Source organism: Primulina eburnea, chromosome 15 (assembly GCF_022965805.1).
Source record: "Primulina eburnea isolate SZY01 chromosome 15, ASM2296580v1, whole genome shotgun sequence".
NCBI classification, from domain to species: Eukaryota; Viridiplantae; Streptophyta; class Magnoliopsida; order Lamiales; family Gesneriaceae; genus Primulina; species Primulina eburnea.
In genome coordinates, this window is record NC_133115.1 from 5,473,572 (window position 1) to 5,489,827 (window position 16,256).

Genomic DNA, 16,256 nt, shown 5'->3' on the forward strand with positions numbered 1-16,256 from the left:
TCAAATCAATATCCGCCAATTGGAAATGAAAGATAACTCAAATATCTAAGTTTCTCCAGTTAAAACCATCTTCAGAATCTCAGAAAATTATTCTCAGAATTTCCAATAACACTCTGTTACTTACGAATTCGCGGACAGAATCTCACACACTGAGCAGTTCCAGAAAAACGGGCATAACTTGCTCAATTCTTAATGGAATTTAACGAATTTTATATCATTACGAAGATAACACATAGCTCTACAACGTTCTTTTGAATCACAAGTCCAGAATCCGAGCGCATAATTGACAAAAACTCGAATTACAGTAGGTGTCCTGCACAGCACCATTTCAGAATTCGATTTGACACATTTTGGTAGAAAAATCATATCAAATCCGTTTCGTATCCAAATTCGATGATTCCAGTGGCTATAGAAAGCTAACAAAGAGAGATACAACTTCTTTATAAGTCATTTCTACAAATTCAAAATACAAAAGTCGCAGCAACCCAAATATTCTCACCCAAAATCGGAAGGATTCTCGCAGAAACAGGGCACCCGAACAGAAGCTTAGATCTACCTGAATCCTTGCTCAAACTTCGCGATTTCTGACTTGAATCGAAGCCTAGGATGTTAGGAAGACACCCCTTCAGACCGATTGAGATTTGGACGCCGGACGGAGGAGATATCGCAACTTTCCCACAGCTGCTACATGAGTTGCGAGAATGGGGTTGAGGGAAATGGGTTTTCTTCTTCTCTCTTCTTTTTCCTTCTTTTGAAAGTAAGTTGTGTGTGTATGTATATGTATATATATATATTGTATTTGGTTACTAAAATAGTAACTCAAGCCCATTTATCCCGGTCTGTATTTATTTTGCTCTCGTGTGTTATTTTTCAAATACATATTTTTAACACACTTCTTGAATTTATTTGGCATAAATAATTATTTTAATTTACAACTCAATAAGTATTCTAATTATGCCAAAAATTACCGGATAATAAATTACAGGACCTTACAAAATACGACCCGTGAGATTGTCTCATACAAATTTTTGTATATATATATACATATGCCCAAAAATGTTATATAAATGTATTAGATACTTAATCATATATTTACTATATGTTGCATGTTTATACAGTCTTTTATTTATTTTTAAATATTTGAATTATAACCAATTTTATACTTTGTTTGATTTATATTATAAAATAGAGGTGTTACATAGTTGTGAAATTTTACTTTGATGATGGGTATAACAGTAAGGAAACATTTTCATGTTATTGCAATCTTTAAAATAGATTTTGTGCGTCATGCTTGACTGAATAACCGATTCTTGACATCATCTTGGTATTTGAGTAGGTTTTTTAGTAGACAGTATCACGAATTTTTATCCGTGAGATAGATTAATTGATCCAGAATCATAATAAAAAGTAATACTTTTGCCATAAAAAGTGATACTTTTCATGAGTTGGATCGGGTTGGAGATCCTCTCACAAAATTGATCTGTGAGACAGTTTCAAAGAGTTTTTGTGCTCGGTATTATTATTTGATTATTTCTACACTTTATGAAGTCAATTGATTTGATACAAATACAATTTTTTTTCTTCTACATTGACATAAAAATTAATTACTCGAAAAAATTGATATATTTTGCAAGTGTGCAATGATTACTATTTTCTATTTAGCTCTTTTTTTTGTTTGATTTGTGGATTAAATTTTCTTGAGATTAATTGTTTTTTTTCAAAAAAAATTTAATTGAATCGTACTTCTTTAAGCAGAAATCTAACATTTTTTTTTGTGTTTTAAAACTTAATATAACTAAAAAATGACTAGGTCCCCGTCCATCGACATGGACGGAGCCATGTGTTGCTTCGGGTGACTTGTTTTTTCCGATATTTATTGTACATAAAAAAAAATTTATTTTCCGATAGTCCGGATGTTGTATTTGTCAATATTAGCTCAATCATAATTTAAAAAAATTTAGTCCAGGTATTGCGGCCGGCCGATCCTGCAGACCTTACATATAATTAGTAGGGCAAAAGTCCTAATATTTGAGTTACCATTCTTTATCTTTTTACCATTTGTTTTTAAAAAAATTGAACCAGATGATACGATGGAAACTTGGCATGGGTCCGATCTGACTAAACCCAAAAAACCATTTGTCTCGTTTGACTGGTCAAAACCAATGGGGCCGGTCAACTAGTTTACAATTATATATATATATATATACACATTATAATTTGGAATTTGGATTTCATATAAAATATTATTTTAGTAGTATTAGAGTATTTAATTTTTTGTTTTAAAAATAAATATAAGTATAGCTGATATTTGAATAACTATATATATTTATTTAATTTTTAAACTTTGTTATATATATATATATATATATATATATATATATATATATATATACAATTTTTGGATTTTTAAAAGTTAAAATATATTATTTATTATATTTTTTAATATTTTGTCTAATATAATAATATTCTGGTTCGACCATCTAACTTAATCAATCTAGGTAAAAATTTATGTGAAACGGTTTCACAGGTCATATTTGTGAGATGGATCTTTTATTTGAGTCATTCTTTGAAAAATATTACTTTTTATGCTAAGAGTATTATTTTTTATTGTGAATATGGGTATGGTTGACACGTCTCACAGATTAAGATCCGTGAGACGGTCACACATTAGACCCACTCATCAATGTAACTAGTTAGAATTTTCTTAAATAAATTAGTTCGATCATCGATCTGATTAAAAAAATAATGTTTTTCCTCAATAGTTAATGTGTAAGTTATTTTTATACGTCCAAAACATGACATGCTAGTACACAATAAAAATAAAGTCCATCGCACTCTTGACATAATATTTTCTGGTGTTATTTTTTTTATGGAATTTTTTTTAGATTACATAAATTTAAAACTTTAGATATTATTTTCTGCGAATTTTTTATAATTAATCAAAATAATTATTCATGTATATAATTTTATGTTATTTCTAAGGCAAAAACTTGTGTGAGACGGTCTCACGGGTTATATTTATAAGATAGTCACTCTACATTTTCATCCATTATAATATAGAATAGATAAAATTAATATAAATAGTATGGATTTATAAAATGATCACTCGCATGTATAATTTTTTTTAGGATAATATTAATTCTTTTTATATTTTTATAATTATTAATTATGATTAAATCTAAAAATAATTTATCATTAGATTTTTATAAATTCACAGTATATACAAGAATATAGAAATATGGTGAAAAGTGAGAATATGGTCAAATAATTGGTCTAGGAATTAATGCTTAAAAATATAATATAAACAATCTATATATAAAGAAATTTATTCAAGGATAAAATAATTAGTAGCACAAGATTTTCTCAATCAATATACCATAAAATCAGAGAATATCCTTATTTGAATAATTTAATACCAAAATTATATTTTCTTTGTTAAATTATTTTTATTTTATTTTATTTATTTTTTTTATATATTATATGGGTATTTAATTAGTCAATTTGTTTATTTTTTTTAAAATAACAATAATAATAATAATAATAATAATCAATAATTTAATTAATTTCTTATAAATATGCTGGAAGTATAAATTAGTTCATCGTTCCCCACAAGGAACTAACATTCGACGCCATTTCTCCCGTTCGAGCAATTTCTGTGTATACGAAGTGATCCTTGCTGTTGATTCACTGTCCTAAATGGAGCCGGAAGCCATAGTTGATGAAGCCACCGGTAGCAATAGCGTTCCTTTGCTTCCGAGGATAATTTCAGATGTCCGCGGCGGCGGGCGGCGGAGCAGTTCTGCCTCCATGACCGGTGTTCTTGTGTTCAGCACCTTCGTCGCCGTCTTGGGTTCTTTTGTTTTTGGTTCTGCTGTATGTTTTCACTGTATGCATGACCATGTTCAAGTATAGATTACTGTTCTTTTTGTTTTCTTGGCCACTGGTTTTTCAGGCATATCAAAGAGTGGGCTATGACTATTTAATATATATTTTAAATATCGTTTATATAAACTTGGCAGAATTTGAAATTTTTTTACCTTTCAACCTGTTGTTGATTGTTGGTGCGCTCTTTTAAAACTAGTGAATTGAATTGGAATGCTTGTGCTATAAATTTGCAGGTGGGATTTTCATCCCCGGCGCAGTCTGGGATTCTTAAGGATCTAGGTCTATCCTTAGCAGAGGTAAATCAATTTTGAAGTTGCCTACACATTTGAAAGATATGGACTTTAGTTGTATAATAAACTTTCACTCTTATATTTTGTTTCTCATGTTTTATACCGGAATTCCAGGACCTCAATAGACAGGTTACCCAATTTGTTGCTGTAACTAATTTCAGATTGTTATCTGTATAGAAATGAGCCAGATATTGTGTCGGTACTTGGTGACCAGTCAGTGTTGCAAGAGGATGTGTTCTGATTTTTTCTTTAGTTGAAACAACAAAGATAAATATGGAAAGAGTTAAAAATTTGATGCAACAGTTTTAAATGCACCAACAATATGTTTATTGATGAAATTTTTTTATAATGGAAAAGCGGTTCAACTTAAGTAGAATCCATTTCCGTGGTGTTTCAAGGTTTTACTACGGTGCCAGTATTGTTTGATTCTCACACCTTCACGTCAAAGGAAGAAAGCACGGGATTAGAGATAGTAACTGATCACTTCCTCACATTTGCATAAGATTGGGTCCAGCTAACTTCAGTATTTTCCCAAGGTTAGCTAGAAACAGTAGCAGCAAGGTTTAATTCATGAGATAACATTAGAAACAGTTTGGCCTTTATTATGTGTGCTGCTCGACAAGTATAAGGAGAGTATGTGCCTGTCTGTTTCATGGTCCAGGATTGGTGGCTTGCTCTCTTGTCACCATCCTTGATAGTCGGCAAAGAACTAACTTTACAGCAATTTTGAAATTACTTGGCTATTTGAACATTAAAACATTCCATTTTACAAATTTATGTTTTCCCATGCTCTTATCCTAGCAGATTAGATCTTATAATGGCTTTGAACTAGCTTTTGTTTTTCTTTTGTGGAGCTACCCTTATTCTAAAACATCTTAGAGGCATATTCTTTTGTTATGAAGTTGATGACAACTTGAATGCTCCGGTTTATTCCACTATTTTTGTATTTCAACCCTTCAAATCGCATCATCCAATCTTGAATATCATTGTTGAAGCAGAATAGTAAGTGGTGTTCTGGTGTGCTAAAATGATTATTCCACGCCAGTGAGTGTCAATTGGTGAACAAAGTTAATGTAAGGCAATATTTCATCAAGAAAGCATTTCAAACTTTATATAAATAAGTTCATTTCTGATGATGGTTTAACAGTTATGTTTACAATTCACATTTTTGGCAACATTTATATATGTGTATGTGGTATATTTTACCGACACCATTCATTTAGATTCTGCATCGCAGTATTCATTGTTTGGCTCAATATCAACCATTGGAGCAATGGTTGGTGCAGTGGTTAGTGGGAAGGTAGCAGATCTCTTTGGGAGAAGAGGAGTAAGCTCCTTTGTTTTCCTGATTTGCCTGAATATTACAAAATTTCACCGATGGAAATTATTTGTTTCTCTGGATCATGCAAAATTAATGAAATAATACAGGCCATGGGCATCGCACTGTTGTTTAACGTTTTTGGATGGCTTGCTATAGTCTTTTCAAAGGTATTTTTGCTCATTGTTTACTCATGTTTTTATCTCTGATGAGTTGGAAATATTCAATTTGCATAAGAATTTATTCGTGGGTGGACTAAGAACTTCATTGGAGTTGGGAGGTGAAGGGAAAGGAAATATACTTACAAGAACTTGTGTAAAGGCTAACATAATGATCTCCATGTGCAAGTCTAAGTAAAGTGCAAGTTTCTTGAGGAAAGTTTATATCATGCTTTTATTCTCATCTAAATACATACTCATACACAATTTCAATTGATTATACATTTGGGTGGGGCAGTGTTTGTATGAGAGAAGAAAGCAGACATTGCTTCACATTATTTAAAATTTTACTGGTGGTACATCGAAAAGCATGTACGAATACTTGTCTACATGCAGGGTCAAATAGTTTTTTTAAGTTTTTCATTGTTGCTGATTACTGCATCCCAACAGAATGCTTTGTGGCTTGACATTGGAAGGTTGTCAACAGGATTTGGAGTCGGAATTATTTCTTATGTGGTACATACGGTTTCATACTCCCAAATTCCCTTCCTTGATTTACCCTTTGAAGGTTTTTTAGAGTTTTTATTATGTTAGGTACCTGTATATATAGCGGAAATAACACCGAAGAATCTCCGTGGAGCATTTACAGCAGTGAACCAGGTAAAATGGAAATCTGCTTCATACTTTCAAGTCAAAATTTTTATAGCTGCTTAGGCTAGTGTGCTTCTGATGCTTCAGTTGATGATATGTTTTGGTGCCTCCATAATGTACCTAGTTGGTAATGTCATAACATGGCGTCTCTTGGCTTTGACAGGTAATTTCCTTTCCATATTCGCTTTCTTAGATATATGTGCAAGGCAGTTGAAGTGATCAGGTTGCATTTTAGGAATTATCCCGTGTGTAATACAGCTTGTGGCCCTACTCTTCATTCCAGAGTCCCCCAGATGGCTGGTAAACTCAGATTGAATATTGTTGAAGTTTGTTAAACTTGAAGATCATGGAATAGGTCTGTTTAGTCATGTTCGAATTTTTCCAGGCTAAGAATGGTCAGTGGGATGGCAGTGAATCATCTTTGGTGCGCTTGCGCGGGATGAGAGCTAACATTCTTGAAGAAGCTGCTGAAATTAGAGTAGCCTCTTCTATTTTTAATGCTTGTAGGATGGTTTTTAAATTTTCCAGCTTATTCTTTTGCTTTGACACACATACAATGTGTTCATGTACTCGTAGGACTATACTGCAACTTTAGAACAATTCAAGGAATCCAGCATAATAGAATTGTTCCAATGGAAATATGCTCACTCACTTGCTGTAAGGTTCCATCTATTTCTTCAAGAGGATTAATGATTTGTTTTATGTGACTTACGCTGTCCAAGTATGTGTTTCATATTCACAGATCGGGGTCGGCCTGATGGTGCTACAACAATTCGGAGGCGTCAATGCAATAGCATACTATGCAAGTTCTATATTTGTGTCAGCTGGTAAAGAACATTTACTCAAAGACGAGTATGAAGAATAATTCTAATCTTTAGCTTATTACAGGTTTGTCAGAAAGAGTGGGCACGACAGCTATGGTTATCATTCAGGTTTCTATGTTCTGTATTTCGTTTTTTGATTGTTGGATTCTATTTCTCCCATTTTATATACTTCCCTTTTGCAGGTTCCAATGACAGTTTTAGGAGTCCTATTGATGGATAAGTCTGGGAGACGTCCACTGCTTTTGGTAACATGATTATATCGCCCTTACCTTCATTTAGCTATTATGACCATCTTCTGAAAGGTTTTCTGTTGCAGGTTTCAGCGGCAGGAACATGCTTGGGTTGTTTCTTGATTGGGCTATCATTCTTCTTACAGGTCTTATCTTCTACCAATCTCTTTCACGCATCATGATGATCTGGATACATGACGTATATTATCCTCCAATTGCAGGACCTTAAACTATGGGAATCCAGTCCCTTGCTATCTCTTGGTGGAGTCTTGGTAATTCATTGCCACTAGTAACTCGAAAACGTGACAACACTTAGAATATTGGCATATCCTATAAAGCATTTCTCATTCCATCGGCTTCAATGAACAAAGACTTGTTTAACTTTTCATCAGATTTTTACTGGATCATTTTCTTTAGGCATGGGAGGCATCCCTTGGGTTATAATGTCAGAGGTACAACACTATATCAGAACTTCACCTTATATATTTGCCAGAAATAGTTCAAATCTCACCAATATGTCTGACATTTAATCGATATTTCAGATATTTCCTATAAATGTGAAAGGTGTAGCTGGAAGCCTGGTGGCAGTGGTAAGCTGGTTTGGTTCTTGGATTATAACATATTCATTCAACTTTCTTGTACAGTGGAGCTTTGCAGGTGATACACTGGCCCCCTCTAATTTTAGTTTCAAATATCCGACCAATTCAGTAAACAGGAGCTCTAAACTTTCGAGTAACCTGGTGATACCATTTCGAATTTTTCAGGTACATTTTTCATTTTCTCAGCCATTTGTGGATTTACGATCATCTTCGTCATAAAGCTTGTTCCGGAAACGAAGGGGCGTACATTGGAAGAAATACAGGCATCCTTGGTATCCTTCGGTTTAGCAAAGTAGGCACTACATGTACGCAGCAAAGCTCTTTAAAGGTTGCACATGGATGGTGGAGAAATGTTGAATATTTGTTTGCAGGCTTTGGAAATTTATTTGCAAAATAAAAATTTAGTTGTGCAAGAGAATTACTAGCTGCTTTGCTATAGCGCGTCAAGTTTAACATGCTCGAAGATTTCTATGAACCGATCTCAATTTCGAGCACAAGCACCCATAAATCAATACCCAGTACTGGCAGTTTACGTATCTTTTTAGAAAAAGGAAATCTAGAGGGAAAAAGAAGGAATATATTATCATGGTAGCTGAACTCCGAGTTGGTTCAGGAACTCAATAAACAGGAATTGTCTGCATTAGCATCCCTTGTATTCGTTCTTGAACAATTGTAAATGTATATTATGTAAACCTCGCATCAAACATCAGTCGGCCTTTCGTCTCTCTTTCTTGAAAAGTCGAGAGAACAATGACAGAAACCAATACCAAATCGAAACCAACCCATTTTTCGTTGCTGGTTTTGGATCTGGACGTGATCCAAATAATCCCTTGTAGAGCTCCTTCTGTTTCTGATAAACAGCTTTGTCATCTTCTGCTAGCAGGCGCAACTCTCTTGTTATTGCTTTGTCTTCAGGGGCAAATTTTCGGGCCTTCATGAAGTCTTCACGAGCAGCATCTGTCTGTCCAAGTTCCGCTCTAGCCTTGCCACGTCGAAACAACGCTTTGACGTTGTTTACCTCCTCGGCCAACACCTAGCCGCAACATCCTTCAAGTCTTATTTTTATTATGGTAGTGATACCAGCAAAAAAAAAAGAGAGTACAAATGACATAGTAAGGGAAGATAACATCATATTGATCCAGAAATTCAAGTTCCATTTTTTTTAAATGCAAAGTTCCATTTAGCTATTATAGCAAACACTCAGCAAATCATGTATAAAGTGAAAAAGTAACCCAGTAGGTCTATGGGAAACAGAACACGAACCACGTGATCAAGAAGAAAAGAAAAATTCAAGTGATAAAGCTTGTGAATTTTTTAGATACAAAACGCAATTTTTATGACCATCGTCATGCAAAATCAAGTTTCTACTTTCTGTTAAAAGTCACCTCGTTTTTCTCCTGTAAACATTATCCTGGATCTTATTATAACAGCTTGATATTACATCAAGTATCTGAAATCATCTATGATTTAGTTTTTTCCCGTTTCAAATGTTTGGATTGTACTCAATATTTGGAAAAATGTAATAGAAACATGTAGTCCGACTAACATTAGGATCAAAAGGCGATGTACTCATGTTTCCTCCAAAAGAGACAAGATCCTAGCCGGCACATTTCATTGACCAAGTGACTATTTACTTTTGAAGCTGAATAAAGGTTCAACAAAATTTGATGATGAGAGAGTTGAAATAAAATAAACGGTCAAAACAGTTCTGTGCGGATGAATTTTCAGGAAGTATCTACATACAATACCACATTGGGCAATAGCGTCATCATAGCGCTTGAGCTTTATGAAGCAGGCTGCCATATTAAGGTGGCAAGGATTTTTTACTGCCAAAGCCAAATCACGGTACTTCCCAAACAACTGGAACATGAAGTCATCTCCCATGTATGCTATGGCCTAAAGCACAAAAAAATGCAGTAAGGAATGTTAATTAAGAAAATGAAAACAACAAAAGAAGTAGTTAAGAGCAGTAATTTTGCAACCATTTCATACTGCTGCATTGCCTCCTCCAATTTATCCTCTTTGAACAACTCATTCCCATCCATCTTTCTTCGATCTGCTGCACCAATTCTCTCTTCTACTGTCATGTCACTGCGAGCTTTTCCCTGTGTAATGATTTGTCAAGAGAGAGTGAATATTTGGAAATCTAAAGTAATCCACGAAAACTTTAAGCACGGAGAGAGATATAAAACTCGCACTTCTTTGGTTTCATCGAAACCAATTAATTCAACTTCATACACAATATCCGCCATTGGTGGAACATTTGGAAAAGAAAAATTTCCTTCTTTTCCATATCCTAGTTCCCAACCAACATTAAGCAATGCACGTTCTCCAGATTTCATGCTAGAAATTCCAATAGCCAACCCAGTATTTTCGTTTTTCTCTGTAGGAAAATATCAGAAGACAAATATTACACATTTTGCCAGAAACTTATATCCCATCATTTTTCACGGTACATCAATGAAAATGTTCAATGAACTCTCATGGACCAAAAAATCTTTTAAAAATAAATATTTATTTTGTCATTCGTCATAAAAAGATCCAAACGAGCGTGTGTACAGATAACTACAGCTACCACCTTCACGAAAACCATCACGTATAACTCCTTATGCATTACCTTTGCCTAGGATAAGCTCAAGGGGTTGCTGTTCATGCCATGTATCTTCAAACTTGTGTTGGGTACTTTCAGTCCATGCCCTGTAGTGCACTGACAAAAATTTTGAGGTTAGTTTGTGTACCTCTTCCCCATTAAAGCGACGGAAATTTCAAACACAGCAGGCAAATCACTCTAAACTACCCTTTCAAAAGAAATGAATCAAGTGAAAATTCAAACGATAAATGAAAGTCCACGACAACATTACATCAGCAGCATCCGGATCAAAGAGTTTTATTTGAAAATAACATCAAAAATTTGAAATTCAAAAACTTTTAGGAAACACCCGAACAAAGATTGCGGCACTTGTAAGTCCAGCAACCATTTTCATGATAATTCACAGACACAAGGTAATCAAATTCGACCAGTGTAAAGTTTCATTATTTGCCTTCATGAGGGTACACCCATTCCTTACATGAATCAAATAAAAGATCTATGAGCACAAGAAGAGGAATAAGGTCATGAAAAAAGGCTATGATCGGTTAAAATTTCCAAACAATAAAGCAAAATCGTATGAGAAATAAGAATCTGGTTCATATTGGAACATTATAACATCCAGGAGAATTAGATCGAGGTATAGGACAGTTCCTGAAATTATTTAAATACTCGAAACTCCTATCTTCCCACATCTACACTACCTTTCCCAACTGTAGAAGATTATGTTGTTCCCTCAGTTCATGGCTTGGTATTTCTTTTTCAAACTTCTCATAAGTATGTTTCAGGATTTTCTTAAAATCTTACAAACGTTCTTCCAGATAGATAAAATTTAGTCAGACATGAATTTTGTTACAGTGTCATGGTCATCCCATCCCCAACTCATCATTTGGCAGAATGTCGAGTCCATGGGATGCTAACGTGCATGTATACATGGATCTTCATTATTTAACATCATTTATCTAAATCGAAAAGTCAAATATGCTAACTCATGGAGAGCATTTAATAACTCATGGAAAGCAATTAAGAGGTAAATAAAATCTTATCATTGAACTTACAAAAGCATGTCGAATATTTTGATGGCTTCTGACCGTGGCCTTCCTTTATAATTTGCTTTGTCACTTTTTCATGGAGAACTTCCACAGCAGAACTAACCTTAGGGGGGCCACTGTCATCTTGAGGAAGTTCTCCATGCACAACTGAGGCACCTTCAGCAACAATTTCATCATCACCATCTCGATCTGCAAATGATGCATGTTTTATTCATCTCAAATATTCTCATTTTAAAATAAACATAACCATTTTATAATTGATCTGCATACAGAAAATACTTCACATTGCTAGAGAAACACTACCCTCGTGATTCAAGTGCTGTAAGGGGTCACTCTAGGAGTAAAGTTAACAATAATACATATTATCATAGTAACAGTAGTATTAGTCTTAAATATACGACTCCCCAAAATCAAACATCTTAGAAAGATCAGTAAAACTACACCATGTGAATTCCAAATTTCCAGATAATTTTACATTTTCAGGGAATTTTAAAAACTTGAAAAATCTTACCTTTGGGGCAGCAGAGAAGCATGCCCCGGCCCTGCTGAGTTACTCAACCAGAGCTATTTATGGATTATGGGAGCAGGTCTTCTATGCATATATATATCTCTGTGTGTGTGTGTAGCAACTATCCAATTTTTAATTCGTGCACCTCACACAATGCTTGGAAAATGACACGCTATCACACACCACACGATTCCAGGCATCCAATAGAAGTATTGACACAAAATCTAAAAAACACCACAATTTCTAAACCAAACTTGAGATGAAAAACGCCAGAACATGGTAACTACCTGGCGAAGGCACTCGCTTCTCCTCCAATTCCACCATTATTTATATCTTAAAAGAGATTACTGATATCTGTTATCAACTCCTTTCAATCTGCATCTTTCACAATGCAAAATCCAACAAAAAGAAAGTAAAAAAAACATAAATTTTAGCTAGAGGCAGATCATATGATACTCAATAATAGTCACTCCAGTCAAAATGGCCTGTAGATCAATCAACGAAATAACAAATAACAGAAATGAATCAACGCAGCAAACTTCACTTCTCTGGTCCAGCAGTTTAATAAAAAGCCAAAAATGGTGTTCAATTCAGAAAACCCTAATAAAGAGGGCAACAGTGGCACGATTACCTTAATCAGCTCAATCTTCTGCTTATACACACATTGCCGGATCCTTTTCACCTCTGAGTGCGTGAAAGTGTGTGTTTATCTTTGTACCAATCGAAGAAGATTCTGGAGAAAGAGAATGAAATGCTTGGACTGACCATATATTCGCAGGCTCTAACAGTTTTCGGTTGACCGGTCGGATCCAATACAGATAGAAGATCCGTTAAGATTCCGAATAACTCTCATCCGTCCGATCCATTCGAGCTTCTTTGTGAACTCGATCCATCATAAATTCATTCAAATAACTAGCTACTGAGACAAACGCGTTGCGTGTAATATTATATTAGATATTTGAAATATTGTTTAATCAATTTAGAAAATGAACATTTTATTTTTGTAATTTGATATGAATATTATAATTAGTGTGTTTGTATACATGGTTGTATATGACAAAAAATCTATTTCTCTATTAAACTTAATTTCAATAAAAAAAATATAATAATATTATGATAGAAAAAAGATAAGTTTTTTGCGTTAAAAATACTAATCGTAAGGTTTTTTAAAAAAATTGAGAAGTTTTCAAAGGTGTTGGTACAGTTAGAACTTTCATTTTTGGGGAAGATTTCAGACATAGGATTGATGTGGTTGGAATTGTTATAATTTATATGTGATGTTGAAGAGAAGAAATTTTGGTGTCCTCTCCAATAAGTTTTTCTAACTCACTCACACTTAATAATATACTATGTATTATATTCATAATATTTTTCGATCTTTTTTTTTTCACATATAAATTTTAAACTAATATTTTTTTGATATTTTATTCATAAGTTTTTGTCATCGAAAATGGTTAATGTTTTTCGAGTCTATATTTCCAATTAATGGTTCAAACATAATTTATGAAAATGAATGTTAGAATATGTAAAACTCATATCTAATTGGAGCCAAATCTAAGCCAAAAATATCTAAAAATTCGAGTTGCATAATATTTAGACTACCTTGAAGAATTTTTTTTAATAATATTATTATATTGTTTGAAATGAAAATTTTAATAAATTATGTAGATGTGTTTCTTTATTTGTAAATTGTAATATACCTAATGACAAGCAAATCATGACAAATAATTTATGAGGAAATGATATTAAAAAAAATCATACTGAAAAATTATTTGGAACTAGTATTTAACTCGTGCGATGCACGAGATGATATTATTAAAAATTAGTGAAAAACAAATAGATATTTAAATTTTAAAAAATAATACAATTATAAAAAATAAAAATAAAAACTATTTTTTCACTAATTTAAAAAGTTTGTTATATACAACGCATGTCAATTAATTTTTTTGGATAATAATCACTATCATATATAAAAAATTTAGATCGTGTTAGCCTAAGGAAATAACATGATGTTTATCGTGTTTAGTGTATTGATGTCGGCCATCAACTTTAATACATATTTAATTATTTAATTTTCGAGAAGTTATATATTATTATTTTTTAACATGTGATAAGAAAATATTTTTAAATCACATTCAATAAAATTAATAAAAAATAGTTTTTTAAAAATTCAGAAATTTCGTCTAAATCCACATTCACAAACAATTTTGTGATATGACACGTGTTTGACACATTTGAATGATAACAATAATTTTTTTCATCAATATCTTTATCCAAATGGGTTGTGATTTAATTTACAAAATATTTTCGTAATATACACAACAGCCTATTACTCCGAAAGAAAAATGAAACATTTGATCATAAGTAGATTATGTATAAATCAGAAAAGTTATTTTATTAACATTTACTATGTGTATTCCAAAATAATGTCAACAAATTTTAAAAGGTGTTTTCTAATAAGATGTTTTCTTTCTTTAGAATTTGTTTAATCATTTCCATTACGGGAGATTATACTATCATGTATACGTGAACTTTGTAATATAAAAGAAAATTATCACATCAGTAAAAAATAATAATTAAATTTTTGTATAAATAGAAGAATAATATTTTTTATTTCTTGATCATGAAAGATAGATTTCAAACTTAATGTCTCGTTGTTTCTATATGTAGGTATTTCATTACAACGAACAAATATAAATTTAATCGAACATTACATCTTGAAAGGATTCAACTCATATATTGTACTGAAAAAAAGAGTCATTTCAGAATTCAATTTTGGAATAGATAAATTTAATAATATAAATTTAATAAAATTGGTTTCAAATATAATATGTAATATTGCATTATTTATAATTTAAAATTCAAATAAGACATCTCAAGATACAAAAAGTTATACATTGGATGCTTTTGACAGAATTATAACATACATTAACTCTTTCAAATTATGGAAATCCCGAATTGCATGCATTGAGTGTCAAAAATTTCTGATTATTGAGGGTAATATACATGTGTATCGAAAGTAATTTAATGTCCATTTGAAATTCGTTTGAATCTATCTCTTTTAATTTTCTTGTGCTATTTTATTTGAATTTTTAAGAAGACAAATCAAGATATACAATATACATATGATTTTGGAAAAAAATTACAATGCAATAATTCTTTAAAATTAAGGTAATTTCGAAATAATATGTATTTGGGATAAAAAAAATTATGATTATTAAATAGTACATTAATGTCCATTGGAATACTTTGTTGTAATGATAATTTTTAACATTCAACCAATTTTATTTTTAGAAAATTTAAATAAACTAATTAAATATAGTATTTATTTTTTAGTAAGTATTTTGAGAAATAAATTATTTAAAATAGCAAAATTTATTTTTAAATGATTTACTTCATGAGTGATACTGAACATTGCAATCATTTTTATTTTAAATTTATTTATATAATTTTTACTTAAACTGATTGATATAATTAATGCAAAAAATTTTAATATAGTTTACTTTTTCAATATAGTTTAGTTTCAATTTGAGGAAAAAAATAAAAAAATATTTAATACATAAATTACATTTGAATTAATATAAAAATTAATTAAATTCAAAATTGAATTAAATGAATTGATATAATCAATGCAAACAATAATTGAAGTGATCATTTATTGCAGTGCACATATTTCAATATTGATGATAAATATTTCCTTTTATAGAAATGACATTTTGGCGGGAAATTACTATTTTTGGCAAAAACTCTGCTTTTATATATATATATATATATATATATATATATATATATATATATATATATATATATATATATATATATAGATAGCAACTTTAGCAAATTTTCATACCCAAAAAACCCATTAATTAAAAAATAATTATCAAATTATTTTTTTGATTATTTCTTTTACGAAAAAATTATAGTCGAACACTCCAAATATAACAAGAATGAGCATTTCGTTTTAAAATGTAAGAATATTTGAAGTTGATATCTAGTTCGAGCTAAATATAGTTAAAAGTTCGAGTTTCGAATCATTCAGACTTGATATTTTCTTTATTAAATAGTTGATTGAAGTTATAAAGCAAAATACGCTTGATAAATTATGTGGATGTGTTCTCTTTAGTTGCAAACAAATATGGAAAAATAAAATAATA

At 31.7% G+C, this 16,256-nt stretch overlaps 2 protein-coding genes across 3 annotated transcripts; one reads left to right on the top strand and one right to left on the bottom strand.

Moving 5' to 3' along the window:
* Nucleotides 1-3,608: 3,608 nt before the first annotated feature.
* LOC140813472 (sugar transporter ERD6-like 5) lies at nt 3,609-8,493 on the top strand. Its single transcript, XM_073171953.1, has 18 exons — nt 3,609-3,873; nt 4,119-4,181; nt 5,413-5,502; nt 5,604-5,663; nt 6,102-6,167; nt 6,246-6,311; nt 6,390-6,465; nt 6,538-6,602; nt 6,688-6,780; nt 6,879-6,959; nt 7,045-7,129; nt 7,191-7,234; nt 7,309-7,371; nt 7,443-7,502; nt 7,578-7,628; nt 7,749-7,808; nt 7,899-8,013; nt 8,121-8,493. Exons 1-18 carry the CDS (start codon nt 3,697-3,699, stop codon nt 8,249-8,251), a joined length of 1,446 nt encoding a protein of 481 aa, XP_073028054.1. The 5' UTR covers nt 3,609-3,696; the 3' UTR covers nt 8,252-8,493.
* A 23-nt stretch (nt 8,494-8,516) lies between these two features.
* LOC140813473 (peptidyl-prolyl cis-trans isomerase FKBP42-like) lies at nt 8,517-12,967 on the bottom strand. Of its 2 annotated transcripts, none has more exons than XM_073171954.1 (8): nt 12,734-12,967; nt 12,390-12,477; nt 11,601-11,783; nt 10,573-10,662; nt 10,154-10,338; nt 9,938-10,060; nt 9,699-9,851; nt 8,517-8,988 (listed from the first exon to the last, which is right to left on the bottom strand). In XM_073171954.1, the coding sequence occupies exons 2-8, from the start codon at nt 12,424-12,426 to the stop codon at nt 8,662-8,664; spliced, it is 1,098 nt and encodes a 365-aa protein (XP_073028055.1). In that variant the 5' UTR covers nt 12,427-12,477; nt 12,734-12,967; the 3' UTR covers nt 8,517-8,661. The 2 variants fall into 2 exon arrangements, with proteins under 2 accessions (XP_073028055.1, XP_073028056.1); XM_073171955.1 differs by having other exon boundaries at nt 12,390-12,483.
* Nucleotides 12,968-16,256: the final 3,289 nt, after the last annotated feature.